The sequence below is a fragment of the Salarias fasciatus genome, chromosome 15 (genome assembly GCF_902148845.1).
Source record: "Salarias fasciatus chromosome 15, fSalaFa1.1, whole genome shotgun sequence".
Taxonomy (NCBI): Eukaryota; Metazoa; Chordata; class Actinopteri; order Blenniiformes; family Blenniidae; genus Salarias; species Salarias fasciatus.
The window spans coordinates 30,409,687-30,430,373 of NC_043759.1; the positions used below are offsets into that span (position 1 = coordinate 30,409,687).

The following is a 20,687-nucleotide window of genomic DNA, read 5'->3' on the forward strand; positions in this document are numbered from 1 at the left end:
ACTCACAAACCAGTCCCAGACTCACAAACCAGTCCCAGACTCACAAACCAGTCTGAGACTCACAAACCAGTCTGAGACTCACAAACCAGTCTGAGACTCACAAACCAGTCTGAGACTCACAAACCAGTCCCAGACTCACAAACCAGTCCCAGACTCACAAACCAGTCTGAGACTCACAAACCAGTCCCAGACTCACAAACCAGTCCCAGACTCACAAACCAGTCTGAGACTCACAAACCAGTCCCAGACTCACAAACCAGTCCCAGACTCACAAACCAGTCTGAGACTCACAAACCAGTCCCAGACTCACAAACCAGTCCCAGACTCTCAAAAAACGTGGCTCAGAAGAGCAGTTCCCGTTCCATCAATACGTTCCTGCTGAAACCCAAACAACTGGAACACAGATAAAGTGACAGCAGCTGAACTAAGGAGCGTCTGACAGGATGTCCAACACTCCATCCATACAGGGCAGAACACTGGCAGTGAGCTGCAGGATGTCTTATCTGAATATGAGCTTCAGGATTGTTCTGTCAGAGCAAACACTTTAATAGTGTGGTGTTTGTGTTTTATATCTTTTTGTGCCTTCAGTACCACAATGTTTATTTATTTATTTTATATTTTATTTATAGAGGAGTAGCTCCTTGAGATGCACCATCTGCATCTCAAGGGGTTCCTCTGAAATAAATGACAATTAACATAAAGAGCATGGCATAAAATGTGGCGCTGCACAGTAAATAACAGGTTAATACATCATTTAAAATGCATTTGGTAGAGCTCTAATTAGTCTGCTATTCTGAACTGCATAAGTGAGGTGAGCTCCTTGCAGCATTTTTTATTCAGATTGTTGGATTTGATGTGTTGAGCCTATGGGTGAATGGAGCCGTCTTCAGGAGCCTCATCTTGTACTTGAATATGTGGTTCTTGATTGTTCAGAACAAACTCTTTAATGTTGTGGTGTTTGGAGTGTAGCGAAGGTTTCTTTGTTATCTTACATGAACCTGGGAAAGTTGCATTAAAATGAAATATCATATACTTGAGCAGAATACCGGTACATTTTTAAAAATTAATTATTGAAGACAACCACGACATCTTGGTGTCCCACGTTGTCCCACTCAGACTAGTCTCTGTCCCACATGTGGTAAATTGGGATCTGGTCACCCTACTACTAACGTTTGAATGGATGTGGTTATCTGTAAATAGTAACCTTCCGTGTCTGTATATCGCATGATTATACATTAAATTGCGGGAGCTGGTTGATCCGGACCGCAGACAGATCCAGTGGGAGCTGATGCGGGTCAGATGACGGACCGGATCCAGCGGAATCCCGGCGTCAGGCTCCCTGTCACTCCGGAAGGTATGCAGAAAAAGTACGATGCAGAGTGGAGAACCAGCGACTCATGAGGTTTGAGCCCTGTCAGATTGGACAGCCTTCGGGAGTCCAGACACTGAAGAACTTCAGTAAGGCTTTAGATTTAGCAGATTCAACCCCTGACCTGCCAGAGTGGTGGAGGAGTGTGAGGTCCTGGGTGATGGACCAGACCAAGAGCAGGTCAAAAGCCCCCATGAGAAAAGTACCAAGGACCAAAAATGTTCACAAGTCTCAAGTCTTTCGTTACAGGTCCAAGTGAAGTCTCAAGTCTCTGAAAAATAATAGTAATGATGAACTAAAGGGTAAAAAATGACTGCCTACATTAAGCAACCCCTTGACTATAAGCCGCTACTTTATCAGATTTATTCATGTATTACTACTCATGTACAGTTTTATTGGGATTTCAGGGATTCCCAAGTTATGGCTCACGGTCTCTTGGGGGTCCGGGATGCCTGTTTGACAACTGCTGCTGTAAACATGCTGTTACCGTGCAAACTTATGATTGTAGTAGTATTGTATTAAACAAAGAAAGGAAAAAGGAAATAATTAATAACTTCTCAGTCTTTATTAGTTTGTGAGATTTTTTCAGTTTGTTTTGAGACTAAGGTAAGGTTGTCATGTCAGAAAATACTATGCTTTGTTTCATCTGAAAGTGCAACTTTCAGATGAAGCTGAATATGAAACTCTAGTTTCATATGAGACCCACTATTTTGAGGTGGAGTAAATGGATCTTGTTTTCCATTGTGTTTTGTTCCGGATGTTGTTGGTGTTAGTGGCTCTGTTTTTATATGTATTTGAAGGTGTTATAAACCACCATTTTTGATGTCACAGTGCATTTGGAGTGATCAGTTAAGTCTGGTTGACAGTGGAAGGAATACTTTGAGGGCCTCATCAATCCCAGAGACCAATCATATAAAACCATCCATCAGAAAAGAGGATGAAGAAGCCAGCTTTTACAACAAGCTCTGCTATCTGGTGTTTTATTTTAAAACAGATTTTACAATGGCAATAAGTTTTGCAGTCTTACAAACCTTGTCTAGCTTTTTACAGTACAAGTACATACTCTCTGATGGTACATGATATGCTTGTTTGGGCCTGGGGGAGCAAACTTCTCTTGGGAGAATGTTGTCCTACAAAGGTTATTTTATGTGTTAGAACAAACTCCTCAGCGGGTTTTGGGGCTTGCCCTCGGGTCACCACTTTTTGTTTACCAAGATAGATGCAAACAGCCTCTGGCACACAGATTTTAGATTCTTCAAGGAGGATTAGCTGCCAGAGAGCTTCTCTAGAGTCAACCTGCTGAGAGGAACACCATCTTTCTAACAGGTTTTCCTTCTCCCTGGCAAATTCAGTGTATGTTTGCATTTCCTGCTTCCTCTGGCCTCTAAAGCGTTGACACAAAGTCTTCAGAACCGGCTTATATACTTAAGAACAGTGTCTTTCACCAGTCATAACCTAAACTCTCGATGTTTAAAGCAGAAAACGCCTCCTGGGCTTTCCCAACAGCAACACTCTGTAGGAGTAACGTCCATGAACGCCTGTGCCACTTAGAAATGACAGCCACACGTTCAAAATGGGGAAAACACTTCTCTACAGATTTTTCGTGGAATGAAGCCACTGATCTAATATTGCTGAGCAACATCAAAAACATTCTTCTGTGAAGAGAAGCCTGCCTGATTCCGATCTCCTTTAAGAGACATTTATGATTCAGCAACATCTTTTCTTTTTTGAGTTGATTTCATTCTGTTTTTCAGCAGGTTCTTTTTACTTTAAATCCAGCTCCCTTTGCTTTAAATGCATGGCAGTCTGGCAGAGTGACATAGAAGAAATGGGCAGGACAAACTCAGCCTCACCTTAGGACTGTGGTTTAGTGGTGAAAGTCTCACATCGCAGCAGTACACAGTGTTCGCTGTATGGCTGGTGCAGCCAAACACGTCTTTATAGAGTTAATCTTGCCTCCTGAAGACAGGGGTAAGCTGTCCCATCTATCCAAGTCCTGTTTTCATTTCGAGAGCAGGGGGTTGATGCTTAACCGTGAAAGGTCTGATTCACTCCTAAATACTTCATTTAAAGGTTGTATAGAGGATTTTCCACGGAGGGAGAAATCCAGTGACAGTTAGTCCTTTTTGAAATGCTGCCATGCGTGACCCACACCCCCTCCTCCCTGCTCTCTCCGGAGGACCGCCTCCTCCTTACGCAGAAAGTAGCAAGTAGCATGTAGCAACTTAGCATCATAGCGCTAACACATAGCTACCAACCTGTCCTTTTGAACAACACAAAACACAACGAATATGAGTAAAATCCTGTACTTGCGCCAAATCCTGTCCCTGAGCCGTCCCTGGTCTCGGTGGATCAGAGGAGGACGGGGAGGTTTGTGTGGAGCTGCAGGACTGGAGCAGACTCACGCTCGGAGCTCACAGCGGGTCTGTGTGGCTGCAGCCGGCAGACGTGAACAACCCCCCCCCCCCCCCCCCTCCTCTCACTCTCCGGACTTTTTTTTTTTTTTCCCTTGTCCTGTTCGGCAGCTGGGGCGTGCAATATTGTATGATTGTAGCCTTTTACTATCCGAACAGATTTTAATATTAGCAGCAGGATGAGACTGAGTCTCCTCCTGCTGCTGCCTTTATTTAAAGCTGGCATCCGGCATGGCTACCGGACAGGACCGGGACGGAAACGCTCAGAGAGCAGGGATAGAAAGAGAGAAAGATAAAGAGAGGGAGAACGGAAGGGGGGGGGGGGGGCACAACCTATGTACAAAGTCACAATACAAAACAGTGTTGTCGACGCACCACACACAACCTAGAACAATCCCAAACCCCCAATCTAGACAACACCAGAACAGAGCCGACAACCAACACAGAAAATTACAGAACCATACATACATTTTTTTTTTTTGTTTGTTTTATTTATTTTTTTTTTTTCCGAACCATATTAATGAACAGACCAGGCCACAAAAATAAAAGGAGGTGTAGGGGAGGAAGGAAATGCAAGGACACCACAAACCCTTTTTTTTTTTTTTTTTTTTTGAATATAGCTAGTAGTAACTAGTAGTAACTAGTAGTAACTAGTAGTAACTAGTAGTAAACTCGGGGCGTGCATCAAGAGAGGTCTGCTACAGATCACCATTAGTCTAACCACCACAAGAAGACAAGGTAACCCAGTATGTGAAGAGTGGTTAAAGATCAACGTGATCATGTGAATATGATGGTGACAGTGATGGTGATAGTGATCATGCATATATCACCTCTGACCTCTGAGAAGGCCAGAAGCAGGCCAGAGAGGCCCTCAGAGCCCAGACAGCCGGCGGACATCACAGAGCCCGGATCCAAGCCGCCCCCCCAGGCAGACGCCCCCGCTCCAGTCCAGAAACGGGGCAGAGGAAAGCCCCGGCCGGGGACCCCGGCAGTCCCGGGGCCCGGGCCCCGCGGAGCCACTCCGCGGGCCTCTCCGGACTTTTTCATACAAGTCTTGTTTTAAGATTAAACATACATTTTCGCCAAATGGCAGCAAATTGTCTGAAGTCTACATGTGAAAAGGAGTTGATTGCGGCAGCAGAGCTTAGCATGGGGGGAGTGGGGTGGAGCGCGTGGGGGAGTGTTGTGCCGACAACAGGAGGGGGGGTACGTAAAGTGCGTAGGAGCATGACAGTTACGCTAAAAATGTAGAGAGGTTGATTGACACGTTAGAAAACCAATAGATAACGAGGCTACCTCGTTATTGATTGGCTAAAGTAATATTGATTTTACAACCTCCAGAGTTGATTAATTTTTATTTTATTTTTTTTGATCATGATAAAAACAAGGCTGCTGCAGCTTAGTAACGCCATTTTTTAGCTTTAATTCATTTTTGTTAGTAATAAAGATCTTCTATACAACCTTTAAAGGTTGGCTTTAAAGGGCCTGTATCCTGCTTTTTTAGCTAGTCCAAACCCCATTATTGGCATTAACATGGTAATAGATTATTTTTGGCGCTAAGAAAAAGTCATTTTGTGTCAAATAAAAGATTTTCTGGGGCTAATTCTGAAACCTGGAAGAGAAAACTTTCTGTTTCACTGATAATCCCGCCTCTCCCCCTGTGGACTTTGACTGACAGCGTACTTCAACCAATCGGAGCTTCAAAAGAAATACATCATGTGTTAGCTTCTCTAAGGGTTAGCTTTAGCTCTTTAGCTCTAGCTTCTCTACACGCAAAGACACGCGAAAACGTCTTTTCCTGTTAGAAACTCACCAAGCGCAGACCTCCAGACCCTTCAGACCCTCCAGACCCTTCAGACCCTCCAGACCCTTCAGACCCTTCAGACCCTCCAGACCCTCCAGACCCTTCAGACCCTTCAGACCCTTCAGACCCTTCAGACCCTCCAGACCCTTCAGACCCTCCAGACCCTTCAGACTCTTGCTCTTGCTTGATTGTTGCTTTCAGACGATGGTTAAAGTTTATCTCCGTAATCGGAGATACAAAAAGCAGCAACGCTGATTGCTGAGGGCCTGTTTAAAATGATTACATGCAATATGACTCTTACATGCAGATGAGTTAGGCTTTAGTTCACTGTTTTGAATGTCAGCTTTATAACCTGATATTTTTCCAAATTTAGAAAGTAATCACAATAACTGAGGAATGCCAGAACACATATTCAATATAAATAATTACATGTCATCAGCATAAAGAGAGACTTTGTACTCCGGACCCGCATGGAGCATCATCTAAATATTAGATCTCTGTTGTAAAGCCAACACCAGGGATCCATAGCCGATGGGAGTGAAGGGGACTTCCCTGTCTGGTACTGTGGCAGCGTCGCCACACACTGCTGGATGCAGCTGCGATACGTCTGCCGACAGCCCAGTCGATCACCACCTCTCTTCGGGCTGGCAGTTTGGCCGGCGCTGCCGGAGAGCTGAAGCGGGAGTCTCAGTACTTAAATTTTCACAGATTTGTTGCCATCTACATTTTTTGTGGAAACATTGTTGATTTAAAGTGTTGCTCTGTATCGTTCTTTTTTGTAGAATATACCGACATGTTTGTTCTAACCGATTAATGTGGCTAAAATTTAGCTAAAGCTAAAACACAACCTTACCCACAACTGCCCCAAGATTTCAATATTTCTTCCACACAAAGTGCTCTTAAATTGGATGCATTTCTATATGAATTTCCCATCATGCTTTGTGATATGGTCCTTCTTCCACCTTTACCAACAACCAATTTACAAACAACCATTACCAAGTACAACACCAAGAAACTTCTTCCTTGATCAGAGTTTGATGTGGACTCACACTGGGCCAACGCTTTGTAATCAGATTGTTTTAACCAGGTCTGTGTCTAATCTGGTTACTTACCCACTGTGCAATGTGACGTTGAAATAACGTCTAATTAACTTAATTTTTTGACCTCCATATCAGGTCTTTTGGAGGTGCAGAATGAAAGTTTTTATTACGTCTTTTTTGGACGTCGTATGGAGGTCTGATTCTGACGCCGTGCCGACCTCCAATGCAGAGTTGGTTTTAGTTAAACTGAACAGTACCGCAGCAAAAGTGCATAAAATTCTAAATTAAATTAACCACACTCCAACCACTGGGCTTGCAGTCAGAGGTTAAGGCATATTCTTTCAGTCATTTCAGCATTTCATTGCAGACGGGTGAAACACGGGTTTCGAACTTACAACTTGCTGTTCAGCAATCCTCAGCCTTACCTGTTGAGCTATAAGTTGACTGTGTATGTCATCTGTAAATGGGAGTGTAACCACTAGTTTGCAGAAAACTACTTGAATTATAGTGCAATACACATGAAACAAAGTGGTAGTTTTAAAGATGTTTGTTTTGTGTTTCCTAAAAGTTCACAATTTGATGAAATTACGTACTAAATTTAAACGCTTGGGTGGCTCTTTTATTAGACAGGGTTAGGGTTAGGGTTAGGGTTACCTTTACGAGACAATGAAAACAAACAGACTCAAAGAAAAAGAAATACAAGGCGCGGTTAACATTCACACAAACACTTTTTCAATGGTAAATTTATCAATGCTTTCTGGATGTTGAAATAACATTTTTCAACTGACATATTTTAGCCAAATTTTTAGAAGTCATGATTTTAAAAATACTGACGATTACATATAGGGGAGAGCGGGGTAATTAGTGCCAAGGGGCAAGTAGTGCCACCCCTATTATTTAGAAAACCATAGTAGTTTTTGGTCATGTGACCACATATTTTTGAAGAGGCGTCCATTCCGCTCATCTTGCAAAAAAGAGAGACACATGGCTGGAGAGGTGAGCACATTTAAGTTCAAAAAACATTTTTTTGCCCTCCAAAGTAAAATTTCCATGGTTAAGGTTTTTTGATTGCTGTGTTTGAACAATTATAGAAAACTTTGAAAACATTTCACACATGTTTTATTGCTTTAGTGAGCTACATCATGACTCTATACAGTTAACATGATGCTAGCTGAGAACAGCTGGGGGAGGCATTTTTTTCAAAATGGTGGGCCTGGGGTCATTTGTGCCAAAGGACCTGGGGTAAGTTGTGCCACTGGCATGACTCAACCTAACTTATGATTATTTACTATATATTACTTTATTGTATTTTATTGTCATTGTACATCTTATTCTTCCATTTGATCACTAAAACTATGAGTCATTCTTAATTCCAGATCAGAATCCATCATGTCACGCAGACACAAACAGAAGACAGACAGGGTTCCAACTTTTAAAGCTTCTGAAGCGAAGCTATGAGGCCTGTTGATGGAAAGTCCATCTTCACATTTAGAGAGAATGATGAAGGAGTCATCCCTCGAGGTGATGTGCTTAAAAAATGTCCCACACCATAAAAGCGTGGTGATAGAGCCAGAAGGGAGCGCTAGTTCATATTCCACTGCAGCAGTGGCCAGTGGAACGTCCAGTAGGTCGAATATGTGAAGATATTCAGATGCAGATGCAGTCAGGTGCTCATTTTGGATTTTTGATTCTGTTCTTAGCAGGTGTTGATGTGGCGCTGGGCCTTGTTGAAGCAAACTGGCCTTTGGTGATGTTAAAACTTTAAATAAGCATTAAACAAGTACTTTTCTATTTAATTTGTCTTGTTTTTATCTAGCATGATCATTTTTATATAAACTTTATTTCAGACACAGTTGATCCATATGAAAAATACAAAAAACATTACAAAACACTAAATTTTTGACATTAAAATGATCTTTTTTACTTCAGTTATCAGAGGCACAATTTACCCCAGTGTATTCTGACTAATGGCACAATTTACCCCGCACTTGGGGTAAGTTGTGCCACAAAACCACTTTTTTTTCCAAAGCTATATTTCTCACACAGTTTATTTAAGATCCAAAGTCACTGCTCCCAGGGATGCACAACATCCTAAACTATATGAACATATTTTAGTTGCAGGCATTCCTGTTATCCCCTTGCGTAAAAGCACTTTAAGTAAAAAATGGCACTACTTACTCCACTCTCCAATACATCTAAAAAATGTTGATATTTCAATGTTAAATCCACAGAGAGTTTACGACACAACTTCAACCATTTAGTGTCAACGTTGTTTTTTTACGTTGAGTTAACGTTTTTCATCAACTGACATTATTTCAACTAAATTTCAACATTTAAGGTCGGTTGAATGCCAGCTGGGTCATTATGACGTCAAAAAAAGGTCTGAATCTTGGACCGATTTTTCACGTTCTGCTGACGTCTGGATTTGGTCTTTGGATGACGTCCAAATCCTGAATGTCATTATGACATCAAAAAAAGGTCCAATAATGACGTCTGAATCTTGGATCCATTTTGTACGTTCTGCGTACGTAATACGGTCTTTGACTGACCGACTCAATAATGACCTGATCTGCACGTCTTCCTGACGTCAGATGTTTGGTGGGTACAGTCAGTTCTGTTAGACTTCCTGTGATCTGAGCACACAGACCGTCTGGCTTAATGCCAGCAAAGCAGTATTAGCATAAACGTCAGGAGGTGAGGGTGAATTTGTGAACATATTTCACAAAGCACTGAGTTGAATCATTCAAAATGAACATACAGTTCAAAGTGTTTATATATCAGTAATTTCAGATTTCAGGAAGGATATACTGAATCACATTTTTATCTAAAATGCTCATTTCTGTTCACAAAGCGAAACATATGGAACACTTTCAATGCTATATTTTTATTGGTCTGTCCTCTCAAGGTCAGTTTAGAAGTGTGATCCTCACACTGAAAGCTTTATTTGACAGTTTCATTGGAGCGAGGTGTCTCAGGGATCACGGTCTAACGGTCATGGCTTTGCATTGATGAAGTCCACTGAAGGTTGAAATCTCCTCTTGGTGTCTCTGAGGGTCACACATTATGCCAAAAATCTAAAGTTTGTCTGCCAAGTTTACTGAATGAGCTCATTTCACAGTGTGAAAACAGCTCTTCAGAGTCCACTCTGCTTTTACAAGCTCTTAACTCCAAGAACCCTGAAGACTTGCTCCCAGAACCTCTGTATGCAAATTAGGAGAAAATCAGAGCCAGATGAGAAAAAGTCCAATGTTGAGTCAGTTTCCTGCTCCAGACAGCAGCCGACTGTGTGTGTGTGTGTGTGTGTGTGTGTGTGTGTGTGTGTGTGTGTGTGTGTGTGTGTGTGTGTGTGTGTGTGTGTGTGTGTGTGTGTGTGTGTGTGTGTGTGTGTGTGTCTGTGTGTCTGACCTGTTGAGCGAGGATGAGCAGCAGGGAACGGCAGAGGAGGGACAGCATCTTCCAGGACTGGAGCCTTGTGCGACTCCAGCGGAGCGCTCTCGGGATGAGGCATGGGAAGGTGGGATGGACCCGTGGGTGGGGGTGAGGGTGGGAGGTGAGGGCAGGAATGGGCTGGGGAAAGGGAGCGATTGGGAGAGCAGACCTGTCGGAGAGCAGGGGTACAAAGCACTCCTCTGTCTCCTTTCCAAACACACCTTTCCGCATCTCACTGATCCAGAAGGGAAATATTTGTCTTCATAACGAGGCCTTCAAGTGCTGCCCGTGTGTTTATTCTGAGTCTGTGGGCCTCGCTCTCTTTCACCTCCACTTTCATTTGTGAGTCGTGTGCAGCGGGCAAGCTGCACAGTACCCAGAAAAGTTGGTTTCCAGGAACAAAGTGGGCTTCGTGCCCAAATTGTGGAGTGAAAACAGGCTTTCATGAGTGGTTCTGAAGCAGTATGGGCCAAATAATGTGTACTGACATGTATTTGAGTTCACATTCCACCATTATTTACTCTGAGGAGAGAGAGTAGAGAGGTCCTTCTCATGGCCGAGTCTCCACCCCATTCACATACAGTCAACGCCTCTTTGAGACTTCACATGAACAAACAGCTCCTATTTATCAGGGTGACCATACCCTTTCAGTGCTAAACTTCAATCTGGGGTAGCATTGTGAGGTTCCCTGGAGTCAGTTTAGCTTCTTTCACAGAGGACATGCTTACACAAGCATTTTAATCCATCTGTAGCTTCAAATAAAATGGAATTCTACTTTAAAATGACCTTTGAAATACCAAATTCTGAATGAAAATCATTATTCTGAATTAAACCTAATTCCGAAAAAAATGGCAGGCTTATTCTGATTTTCAAGCCAAATTAAAGTTGCCATGAGTAGGAAATTTACTATGACAACAATTTAAATCATCTGTACTTGTTGTCTGCCATTGAAGAAACATTCCCACAATCTGTGCTCTACATCAACAATGTTTTGGTCAAGTCTTTTTTCTTTCAAACTGAGCCCCAGTGGGCGGGGCTGGACTGTCACTACTTCCTGGTTCCAGAGCCACTCATATGTCATGTGTAATCCAAAGGTGGCCAGACAAGCAGCACTGTGTTCTGTTTTATGTCTGCACCACCAACCATGCGCAGTGTGGGTGCACCGCCGGCCGTGCACAGTGTGCTGCTGGTGTGCCAACTCAAGAGAAATTAAATAAAAGCAAATAAATATGTTTTCCATGCAAACCCTAATTTGGAATAACTATTCTTTAGCACAAAGGAGAATAGTCCAAAAAGGTTCATTGGTCTTCCAAGTTATAATCCAAAACAAAGGTTCTTTTCCAAAGAGCAGCGAGGTATTTTGTTATTTACCTGACGGTTTCGGCAGCTGTCAGCTGTCTTCTTCAGAGTGTCACGTGAACAGACTCAGGACAGACAAAACACTCAAGAAACGCACCAATTTGACAGCAGAGGACAGAACCCGGCTTTTACATTTTGTCTCCACATCAACATATTTCTGGAGGATCTGGAGGAGAAGGCCATCAACACTGCACCAGCTCAGTGTGGACTCACTATGTGGAAGAGGTACGTGGACGACATCCTGGAGAAAATAAAAAAAGGACACACACAAGAATTAACAAAACATCTCAACACAATCGACACCACCGGAAAAATACAGTTCACACATGAAGAAGAAGAGAACCAGGCAATAAATTTTCTGGATATCAACATTTCCCACAAAGAGGACGGCAGCATTAAAATAAACATTTACAGGAAACCAACACACACCGATCAATATCTCTTATGGACATCTGAACACCCCACAGCGCACAAACTCTCTGTAATAAGAACACTGTTTGACCGGGCCAATATAATCACAGACGAGGAGGACAGGAGGAAAGAAGAACAACACATCATCCGAGCGCTCAAACAACTGGGCAATACAAAAAGGAAGAAGGCAGGTGCAGGAGAAGAAAAAGAGACCCAAGCCAAAGGAAAACAACAGAGATGGATGGAGAGCAGCACGATGGTAACCCTCCCATACATCAGGGGCGTCACAGAGAAAATACAAAGAGCAATGAAAAAACACAACATCAGTACTCCAGTAAAACCATATAGAAAACTCAGACAAACACTTGCACACCCCAAAGACAGAATACAACCGGAACAAAAATGCAATGTAATCTACGAAATTCCATGTAAGCTATGTAACAAAACATACATTGGAGAGACAGGGAGGACTTTCAGCACACGAAAAAAGGAACACAAGACAGAATGTGAGAAAGAAACCAGCACAGCACTGACACGAGCAACAGAAAGAAAAGCTGAACAGGAACAACTCAAGTCGGCCATTTCAGATCATTGTAAAGAGAAAATCACATTCTGGATTGGGATGGAGCGAGAGTCATCGGGACAGAGGAGAACAAACACCGACGCTGGATAAAAGAGGCTATTGAAATTCGGAAACGTGCCCAGAGACAGTGAACCGGGATGAGGGGGGCTTTCTGCTTTCACACACCTGGGATGCTGTACTCAAGAAGTCGGACTGCAGATGGCGCTGTTCTCCCGCTTCCACTAGTGGGAGAATAGCGCCAAAACCTGTATAAATCAGCTGACAAGATACGTCACAACAACATCACGTGACAAACACTCTGAAGAAGACAGCTGCCGAAACCGTCAGGTAAATAACAAAATACCTCTCTGGTCTGTGGAAAAGAACCTTTGTTTTGGATAAAGGAGAATACTTTAATTCCAAACCATTAATTCTGAATGAAAAAACATCATGTAGTCATTGTGGCCACTGTGTTTCCATTAATGTATCTCAGAGATCCTGGAGCCGTACTTCACGCATCATGAAGAGAGAGCTGTGTGGTTTATCCTAACATTCCTGTAGTTTATTTCATTCATTGTAAAAATGAAAACAAAAGGATTCAAAACAACACAGTACAAAAGTTTTCAAATTCCAGAATAAAGGGGAGCAGAAAGAAGAACAAACTCTGCTCCTTTATATCTGACAGTCATTTGATAGGGAAGCTTCCTATGTCAGGAACAGGCGCCAACCTCATAAAATATGAAGATAATGCGGAAGTGCAAAAAAGATGTAATTTCGGGGTTATTCCGGCAGGGGGCGATGATGCTGGTTTCAAAAAGAGCCCCGGTCTCATTGGAACCCATTCAAAAATGCCGATTTTCAGAGCGCAAATAAACATATAAAGCGCCCGGTTTCAGAACATGTTCTGGTCTCTGTCTCTAGTTTCTAAAACCTGCTGCTTCACCAGACTCTGATTTTCAGATAAATCATCTGTTGATTTTATATTACGAGTTAAAGTTTTGCATAAATCACCCTATCACAGCGCCTCCTCTGTCCCCGTGATGTGGTCACGTGACGGGCTGGACCAATCACATTCACATCCGGTTTCAAATGTTTCAATATGGAGACGTCCTGCTGGACTCGCAAAAGTCTGCAGAACGACATTTGGGAACGCAATGGATGACGTCACGAAAGCTCCATCCATTATATTAGCGATCTATGGTCAGGAATGACAAATTATGGGGTACTTTGCACACGTAACCCGGTACAATCACAAGTTACTTGTCAAAAATTGTAATCTGTAACTTTAACTATTGAAATGAAAAAGTGATACTCCAGAGTACTTTTGGTAACACTTTATTTGAATCACCCCTGTATAACACATTATAAGTACATTATAGCACTGTATAACTATAATTATAAACAATGATCACAATGCTTTATAACATCAGGACCTAACCTGAATCCTAACCCTAAGCCTATGCTGTAAAGTGAGTTATAAAGCATTATGATCATTTATGAGTGTTTATAACCACTTATAATGTGTTATACCAGGTGCATAAAGTAAAGTGTTACCGTACTTTTAGATTACTTCACCAGTACAACTTTAAAAATAAAGACAAATGTGCAATGTGTCATCTGCTCAGTGTCTTGACAACTCAGCAAACACACAATGCTCATAGTATTATGAATACATGCTGAACTCTGTGCGAAGCCCCAATTAATACTAACAACATCATGGGCACTGTTTGCTAGGGGCAATGCGGGCAAGCTGAAGGAGGTGCACCGTGCACTCCATAGGGGCTCATGCACAGCGTGCATTACCAGCTAGTAGTCAAAGATCCACTGCAGGGGCTCCTATGGTTGCCTCTGCTCCTTGGTGGGCACAGGGACGAACAGTACATTCAAATACACGATGTACCACCTATAGGATTGTTATTGGAACAAGACTTCATCAGTAGGGTAAAAGTAACCTTAGTGGGTGAACAATCCAGCACTTGGTAAATTCTACTTCGCAATGAGAGAAACAGCCAACGTCCAAGGATCAGTAAGCGGCATTCCTATGAACACTTGGCCATCACAAGTTAGCTATCCCTCCTGCTTAAAAGCCAGTGTCAGAAGAATGATGAGGCCTGGATTCACACTGACAATCAAGATCAAGCCAGCTTTTTCCCTTCTGCTCTAGTACTTTATATATCTATGTTCAGGGGTGCGCATAATATTTTTTGTCTGGTTCTCAGGGGAGAAAATTGGGTTGTTGCTTGGTCCTCACATTTTTAAATATATTTTTTTCCCACGCTCTACAGGAACAACAAAATAGAGGGATGCGTGGACAATGCTACATAGCCTGCTTTAATTTCAACTGAAAATGAAGAGAAGCAGCAACAGAATGTCTGAAACCTTGTAACTTTCACAAAATATAATGGTGTTTAAAGTTCTGAAAAATAAAAATGCTCGTATACGTATGGTGTCTATGGTCCGCGTCATTTTGCTCACAACAGCAGAACGTTGCACTTGAAAAGAAAGCTCATAGGCTACGGTCAGACTGCAGCCTGAAGTGACCCAAATCCGATTTTTTTTGCCCCTATGCGACCTGGATCGGATCTTTTCATGACAGTCTGAACGACACAGATCCGATTTTTTTTTCAAATGCGACCCAGACCACTTGGATATGTGGTCCTAAATCCGATACGTATCTGATCCTTTGCCATGCGACTTCAGTCCGAAGTCACATTTATCTGACCTACACGTCACGATATGGGGAAGATGTGTGTCTTACCGTGAGAGTGGGGGGGGGGGGGGGGGGGGGGGGGGGTGCTGCAATGGCGGCGGTGTAGTAGGGCGTGTTTAGTGAGGGCCCCCGAAGGCTTCCTAAATTGAGCATTTTTTCCCTAAATACTTTTTCAACCACGGCGTATTTTGGGCTCAATAGTGGACACTAACTACTTTAACGTCGCAAAAGATATTGAAATGGCCTCAAATCTATGGAAATACAAGTACACGCCGGGACACGGAGGAAGGCCGAGCATGGCCCCGGACCGGAGTCCTCCGAAAGCCCCGACAGGCGACTCGTCTCCGCCCTCCCCGAGACCCAGCCAACTTGACAAGATGGCGGACCTGAAAGCAGAGGTTCTCCAGGATCTGAAAACTGAAATCTCGGCTGTGATAAAGAGAGAGATGAAAGAGGCCCTTGCGGAGGATTTTAACACTCTAAAGCTGGAGATACAGTCGGTGAAGACGGCGCTAATTAACAACCCACCCAGACCAGGACCAGGTGCAAGTCAGAGTCACCGACATGGAGAATGGACTTTCCACATGGTCTGATGAGGCTGTGACCTTACGGGATACAGTGGCTGAACTGAAAGCGGAGGTGAAGGCGCTGAAGGGAAAATGCGAGGATCTGGAGAGTCGGTCGAGGAGGTGGAACGGGGGATACTGGGAGTCCCGGAGACGGAATCCAGCACGACAGTAGCGGTGGCCAGAATGCTGAAGGAGGCGTTACAGCTGGGGAGGGAGCCGCTCGTGGATCGCGCACATCGCTCACCTGGCCAACAGAAACCAGGTGGAAGGCCACAGTGATTGTGGCAAAATTACATTATTACCAGGACTGTGTGGAGGTCCTGCAGCTGCACTTTAAGGACGCACCGATTACAGCGGTCCCCGACTTCACTGCGTCTGTGGCCAAGGCTCGAGCTGAGTTTGTGGGGTGAGGAGGCTTCTTCGCGATCGACGAGGAGTGCGCTATGGATTACTCTATCCGGCACGGCTTCGCATTACGCATGGGGAAGAGGAAGTGGTGCTTGATAAACCGGACACCGCCATGGCATATATGAAGGAAAAAAATCATCACAGCGTCAGAGGACGGACCTTGAACAGTGACAGGTGGGCAGGATCATCATCATTTTTTGGACTTCTCGGTCAAAATCCCCTGCGTCCCTGCAGGGAAAATGAGGTGTGTTCATTACATAATCATTTACATTAACGGGTTGTTTTCTAAACATTATAATTAACTAAGGCTGTGACTTTAACGCGTTAGTTACGATTAATTAATTACAGAAATTTTAACGCGATAAAAAAATTATCGCAAATTGTCGCGGAACGTTTGTCACCGGACGAGTTTCACCCGGACATATTTCGCTGTGACACAACAACGAAACAGCTCCCGACTTGGTGACTTTCTCGTTAAATCTGGCGACTTTCCAAAGCCTCCTGCCGACTTTTTTTGTCAAAAGCGACGAGCAACAAATTTAGCGACTTTTTCTGGAGCTCTGGAGACGTGACAGGACGTCTCGTTCTGCAGCTGCTGTCCTCAATGAGCTGCGGTGCTGCGTGAGCCCCTCCCCCGTCCCAAAGCTCTCACAGGCGGTCAGTCTCAGCAGCGCCCCCTGCTGCAGGCAGAGCAGAGAGCAGACCCACACCACTCCTCCACACTTCAAATGAATCGCGTGTGCGCAAATACGCCGCTGCTCACTGCTGACAAACCAAGAATCAACAGAAGAAAGTTCATTTGTAGTTCTAAACATATTTAGGGTGTTTTTTTAACTCACATTGTGCTTCTCCCATGACGTTATTCCTCTCTCCTACAGCGTCCATTACAATTACATGCAAATTGCAAATTAGGTAACGACCTCATCTAGCGACTTCTGGCGACTTTTAGGACAGCCAGAAGTGACTTTCCTTACTGGGGAGTTGGCAACACTGCTCCCGACGACAGCGCACTGCTTGGTCTCCTGCACAGAAAATTTAGATTTAAAAAGCCAGCGGATGGCAGCGTGGATAAAACCACAGCTGGATGCATATTGTGCAGCAAAGAATTTGCATCCCATCGCAGCACATGGAGCCTGCTGTATCATCTGAATGCTAAGCCTGTCGCAGCAGCGGCCAACATGCAAGCCTGGCATACAGCTGGAGCTGAAGAGGACGTCACTCCGACTACTTCAAGGACCCTCGCCCAGCCCAACAGAAGTTACACTAATCAGTGTGTATTGGTTTATTTGTCTTGGTTAAATTCCTCCTTCCTTGCTGAAAAAATGAACAGTATTTTGTTGCTTAAGCTTATGTATCACTATACTGATTCACTATACCAAAACCCATTAGAAAAAGAAAGGTTCTCACTGATCTCGGGTCAAATATCGATATGCGATTAATTGAGATTAATTAATTACAAAGGCCCCAATTAATTAGATTAATTTTTTTAATCGAGTCCCACCCCTATAATTAACATGTCAGGTTAAAATCACCTTTTTTCCCTTAATTATTGTTATCTAGGCTTGGGAGCATTTGGGAGCCCAAGCAGTTAAGGCAGTATTACCCAATACAAGCACAACAATGTGTGGATTTGTTTTTTGTTCGGAAGTGAAATTTGCTTTATGTCTCCTAGTTCGTTTGGGAGACGGGGTTGGCTATAACGGATCTTCACTGTTGAAAAGCTTTTATTCTGTTTACATGTGTGCAGTGATGTTAGTTTGTCATGTACTGCCTGAGGTCCTTCATGATGTCTCGCACGACTATGATCAGACACCCACATGGCTGTCCAGTTCACTGTGTAACTTGGAATGTGAAATCCCTAAATCATACTTTAAAATGTAAGAAAGTCAAGTCACATCTTAAGCAACTAAACACAGACATGGCATTTCTGCAGGAGACCCATGTGTGCTGTACTGACGGTGCATGTCTGAGCAAGAAATGTCCCGGTCCAGTATTTCAGTCAAACTTTCAGGCCAGAGCCAGAGGTGCAGCCATTTTGGCTAGTAAACATGTACAGTTCACCGCATCGAGTGTGACGACAGATTCTGCCGGGCGGTTTGTAATAGTGGTTGGTAAATTGTATACACTCCCTGTCATCTTAGCGTCTGTCTATTCCCCTAATTGGGACGACTCTGATTTCTTCTATAACTTTTTCTCAATGATACCAGATATGTCAGCGTATTATACTAAGCAGTGATGTCAACTGTGTACTTTCATCCTTAGATCTCAGTACATCTACTAAAATTACTCTCACCAAGTCTGCCCTTTCAATTAAATCATTTTTGGAGACATACGGGGTGACTGATGTGTGGCGCAGCCGTAACCCCTCAACAAGGACATGTTCATTTGATTCGCCCGTCCACATGACATATTCTCACATTGACTATTTTTTCATAGACAAAAACATTTCAAACTTAGTGAAGGAATGTGACTATGGCGCCATTGTCATTTCCGATCGTGCCCCCCTCTGTATGAAACTATTTATTCCAGATACACACTCAGTATTCCGCCCATGGCAATTCATTAATTTGCTTCTTTCAGATGAAAATTTTGTTAAATTTATCAATGCAGAAATACATTTTTTCTCAGAAATTAACCAAACCTCAGGTATGTCATTCTGTACCATCTGGGAATCTCTTAAGGCGTATTTGTGAGGTAAAATAATTTCATATTGTGCACACATAAAGAAAGAAAATCTGAAACAATTGAGACAGATAAATGAAGCTATTGTGTTATTGGACAGGGAAATGTGCCACGCCCCTTCTTCAGAGCTGGCTAAGAAACATATTTTATTGCAAACTGAATACAACACTTTATCTGCTAAGCAGGTTGAATATCGGATCTCCAAGTCAAAATGTGGGTTTTACGAACATGGAGAGAAGGCGGGGCATCTGCTTGCACACCAGCTACGTCAAAGATCAGCCTGTCAAACAATTTCAGCAATCAACAATGACAAGGGTATTAGATACTCAGAAAATGGAGAAATCACTTCATGCTTTACTAAATTTTACCACTCGCTATGCTCTTCTGAATCTGCAGCGGTGGCCTCTGATTTTGAGACATTTTGAGACATTTTTCAAAGACCTCAGTCTCCCTTCAGCGAACCCTGAGCTGGTTGCTGGTTTGGAGAGGGACATCTCGGCTACAGAAATAAATTTGGCAATAAAAGACATGCAAAGTGGCAAGTCTCCGGGACCAGATGGATTTTCGGCTGACTTTTATAAAAAGTTTTCCGACTCCCTCTGCCCAGTACTACTGTCAGTTTTCATAGAATCCTGAAGCACAACAACCCTCCCAGCTTCTATGCGTCAGGAAATTATTACCCTGTTACTTAAAAAAGATAAAAACTAGGGATGAGCGAGTACACCACTATCTGTATCTGTATCTGTTTACCCATCCAAATTATCTGTACCCGTATCTGTACTCGAAGGGGGCGTGGTCTAAACCGGAAGTGGGCGTGGTTTAACTGGAAATGGGCTGGGGCAGAAATTGGTGCACTATTTTAAGTCTGAAATTGATATGGATTGCTCAGAAGTTGCTATATTGATTCTTCATTTGAAAACTATTTACAGAACAGTCTCAATGATACAATGTACAGATTTTATTTTTTTCATTTTAGTCTGAACATGAATATTTTCAAAGTTATATAAATGATTATTTATTCACACAAAAGCCTCAGAAATAAAATTTGAATATTTTTGGTCACAATAGTAAAGGAACTATTTACAGAAAAAGTATTTTTTATTGAGTCAGAACATGAATATTCTAATTGTATGAATGCCTCCCCCCATGATCCCCACCAGAATCTCCCCGGCGTCCAGGGAAACCTCTCATAAGCCCCTGCTGAGCTTCCTGGTCATGTCCGCCCTGCAGTGCCAGGACATGACCGGGACGTGGACCTCGGTCCAGTTATCATCTCTCTCCCACAGATCACAGCCTCCCAGTGGAGCACAAGCCCAAATTATAAAAAAGAAGAGAAAAAAGGAAAAAAAAAAAAACCCGAGGGAAAACAAAACTTAAAAACCCCCGAAAAAAAAACCCCCTGAGCCTGCACAATCGCCCGACGTTTCAACCTTATAAGGTTTTCCTCAGGCGCAATGCAGCTACAAAGAAATAAAATACCACATTTTTTATTTATCAGCTCCGACTGGCTTCTCTCACAAGGATCCTGTCGTCTCGGTGGAGCAGGAGCAGAATGAAGGACCAATGAGGATCTCCCATCAGCATGAGTACGAATAATGACGGACAATGCTCAGGCTGGACTCGGATTCGGAAAAAATGCATTATCTGTAACGAGTACTCGTTTAAAACAAGTATTCGGCTTATCCCTAATAAAAACCCCCTCGAGTGTAGCTCTTATCGACCTGTGTCACTCCTGAATACCGACGCTAAAGTACTGGCAAAAGTATTGGCAAAGCGCCCAGAAAAGGTCATTCCTACTATTGTTTCTCCAGATCAGACGGGGTTTGTAAAAAATCGGCAATCCTTTTTTAACATTCGGCGATTATTCAATATTTTATATACCACCACTCCACCTGGTCACATGGATAAGGAAATGATATTATCTTTAGAT

The 20,687-nt window shown here is 43.1% G+C and overlaps 1 protein-coding gene across 1 annotated transcript in view; it reads right to left on the bottom strand.

Moving 5' to 3' along the window:
• ccn6 (cellular communication network factor 6) overlaps positions 1–11,655 on the bottom strand; it is a 33,505-nt gene extending 21,850 nt beyond the window's left edge. Inside the window, exons 1-2 of the mRNA XM_030109774.1 lie at positions 11,629–11,655; positions 10,033–10,194 (exon numbers count right to left, since the gene is read on the bottom strand). Of these exons, the coding sequence (XP_029965634.1) occupies positions 10,033–10,194; positions 11,629–11,655 (189 nt within the window). The remainder of the gene's footprint in view (positions 1–10,032; positions 10,195–11,628) is intronic.
• Positions 11,656–20,687: the final 9,032 nt, after the last annotated feature.